This window comes from Oxyura jamaicensis, unplaced genomic scaffold (assembly GCF_011077185.1).
Source record: "Oxyura jamaicensis isolate SHBP4307 breed ruddy duck unplaced genomic scaffold, BPBGC_Ojam_1.0 oxyUn_random_OJ70331, whole genome shotgun sequence".
NCBI classification, from domain to species: Eukaryota; Metazoa; Chordata; class Aves; order Anseriformes; family Anatidae; genus Oxyura; species Oxyura jamaicensis.
Genome location: NW_023309923.1, coordinates 933 through 2986, shown reverse-complemented (window position 1 = coordinate 2986; position 2054 = coordinate 933). Strand labels below are relative to the sequence as shown.

Below are 2054 nucleotides of genomic sequence, written 5' to 3'. Positions count from 1 at the left end.
AAACGTCTTCACATAGAGAGGCTTGGCTGGGGGGTACTCTAAGGGTGGCAATAGTTCTTCCTCAAAGAAATCTGCTCTAATATTTCTAATTTTCCTCTCCAACAGACAGCCGTGTTCAATGTCAGCAAATGCCAAACAACAGCTCTGTGAGCGAATTCCTTCTGCTGGCATTCGCAGACACGCGGGAGCTGCAGCTCCTGCACTTTGCGCTCTTCCTGGGCATCTACCTGGCTGCCCTCCTGGGCAACGGCCTCATCCTCACTGCCATAGCCTGCGACCACCGCCTCCACACTCCCATGTACTTCTTCCTCTTCAACCTCGCCCTCCTTGACCTGGGCTGCATCTCCACCACTCTCCCCAAAGCCATGGCCAATGCCCTCTGGAACACCAGGGCCATTTCCTATCAAGGGTGTGCTGCTCAAGTTCTCTTTTTTGTCTTCTTCTTTGGCTCAGAATATTCAATTCTAACTATCATGGCCTACGACCGCTACGTTGCCATCTGCCAGCCCCTGCACTACGGGAGCCTCCTGGGCAGCAGAGCTTGTGCCCAGATGGCAGCAGCTGCCTGGGGCAGTGGCTTTCTCAATGCTCTCCTGCACACGGCCAATACATTTTCTCTGCCCCTCTGCCAAGGCAATGCTGTGGACCAGTTCTTCTGTGAAATCCCCCACATCCTCAAGCTGTCCTGCTCAGATGCTTACCTCAGGGAAGTTGAGCTACTTGTGTTCAGTTTTTCTTTAGTTTTTGGTTGTTTCATTTTCATTGTGGTTTCCTATGTGCAGATCTTTAGGGCTGTGCTAAGGATGCCCTCTGAGCAGGGCCGGCACAAAGCCTTTTCCACCTGCCTCCCGCACCTGGTCGTGGTCTCCCTGTTTGTCAGCACTGCCATTTTTGCCTACCTGAAGCCCCCCTCCATCTCTTCCCCATCCCTGAACCTTGTGCTAACTGTTCTATCCTCTATGGTGCCTCCAGCAGTGAATCCCCTCATCTACAGCATGAGGAATCGGGAGCTCAATGATGCCTTGAGGAGACTGATGACTGGAGATGTTTCAAAATCCAAAAAATAGCCCATATGCTTCTGCATATGACCCATAATGCATGCCAGGCTTAACGTTTATTCTGTTATCTTTTTGGTCATTTGGCATAGTCGGGAGAGCATCACCAGCAGCTCAGAGCTCTGGAGTGCATGGGAAGGAGGTTCAGCAATGGCTGGCCAGTCCATCGCTCATTGCTCACTTCAGAAATGCTCCCTGGGATGTAGGATGTCCCAGGAGAAGAGCAGGGCTCCCTGCGTGTTTGTGGGAGACGTGGAAAGAGAAACTCGTTGCTGCTGGTGCCAGCAGGCACATCATACGCACAGAGAGAGATGAACACGAGCCAGCACAAATGCCATCAGCTATTCCTACAAGTCTCATGAATGCCAGTGGGTCAGGCAGTGTCACCAGGGTAAGTAACATGCCCTGGGAAGGCAGCTGAATCCAGCTCTGAGATATGCTGCCTTGAAGCGAGGTCCCTGTGCCCATTCCTCATGCCTTGGGGCATCTCAGAGGAAGGCAGAGCAGGGCGAAGCACCACAGGGCTCAGGTGCCTCCCAGCCTCTGGCAGAGGCTGCAGGAGCTCGAGGGACACTGCAGGCCCTGCAGTGCACTGTGCAAGGCAGGGATTTGTGCCTCTCAACAGCCTTGTGTGTATGAGGAGCGCAGGAGGCCAGCTCAGACAGAGGCACCTCACAGAGCCCTGGCTTTGCCCTGTGTCACTCCAGAAACAACCCCCAGTGTCTCTGTGAGATTTCTGTCACTCCCTCTTGCACAGGTTCATTGCAGATGCCCCTCTCTGCCATGTCACACTACCCTGCCTTTCTGGACCGGGCCATCAAGCGTTGGGATTAGAGAGATTTCTGTGGGCTTGGAAAAAGCAGACCCCAAATGCATCTTCAGGAAGGAGAAGAAAAAGGACTGGCAGAATTGCAGTTGTCACCTCTGCCCATGGGAGCGTGATGGGGAAAGTCCTGCCACAGGTGAAGCAGTAGGGGAGGGGAGAGAAGAGAATGTGGT

At 53.5% G+C, this 2054-nt stretch overlaps 1 protein-coding gene across 1 annotated transcript; it reads left to right on the top strand.

The window, feature by feature from the left end:
• Nucleotides 1–116: 116 nt before the first annotated feature.
• On the top strand, nt 117–1067 carry LOC118159428 (olfactory receptor 14C36-like). Its single transcript, XM_035314012.1, has one exon. It carries the CDS (start codon nt 129–131, stop codon nt 1065–1067), a length of 939 nt encoding a protein of 312 aa, XP_035169903.1. The 5' UTR covers nt 117–128.
• The last annotated feature ends 987 nt before the right edge of the window (nt 1068–2054 follow it).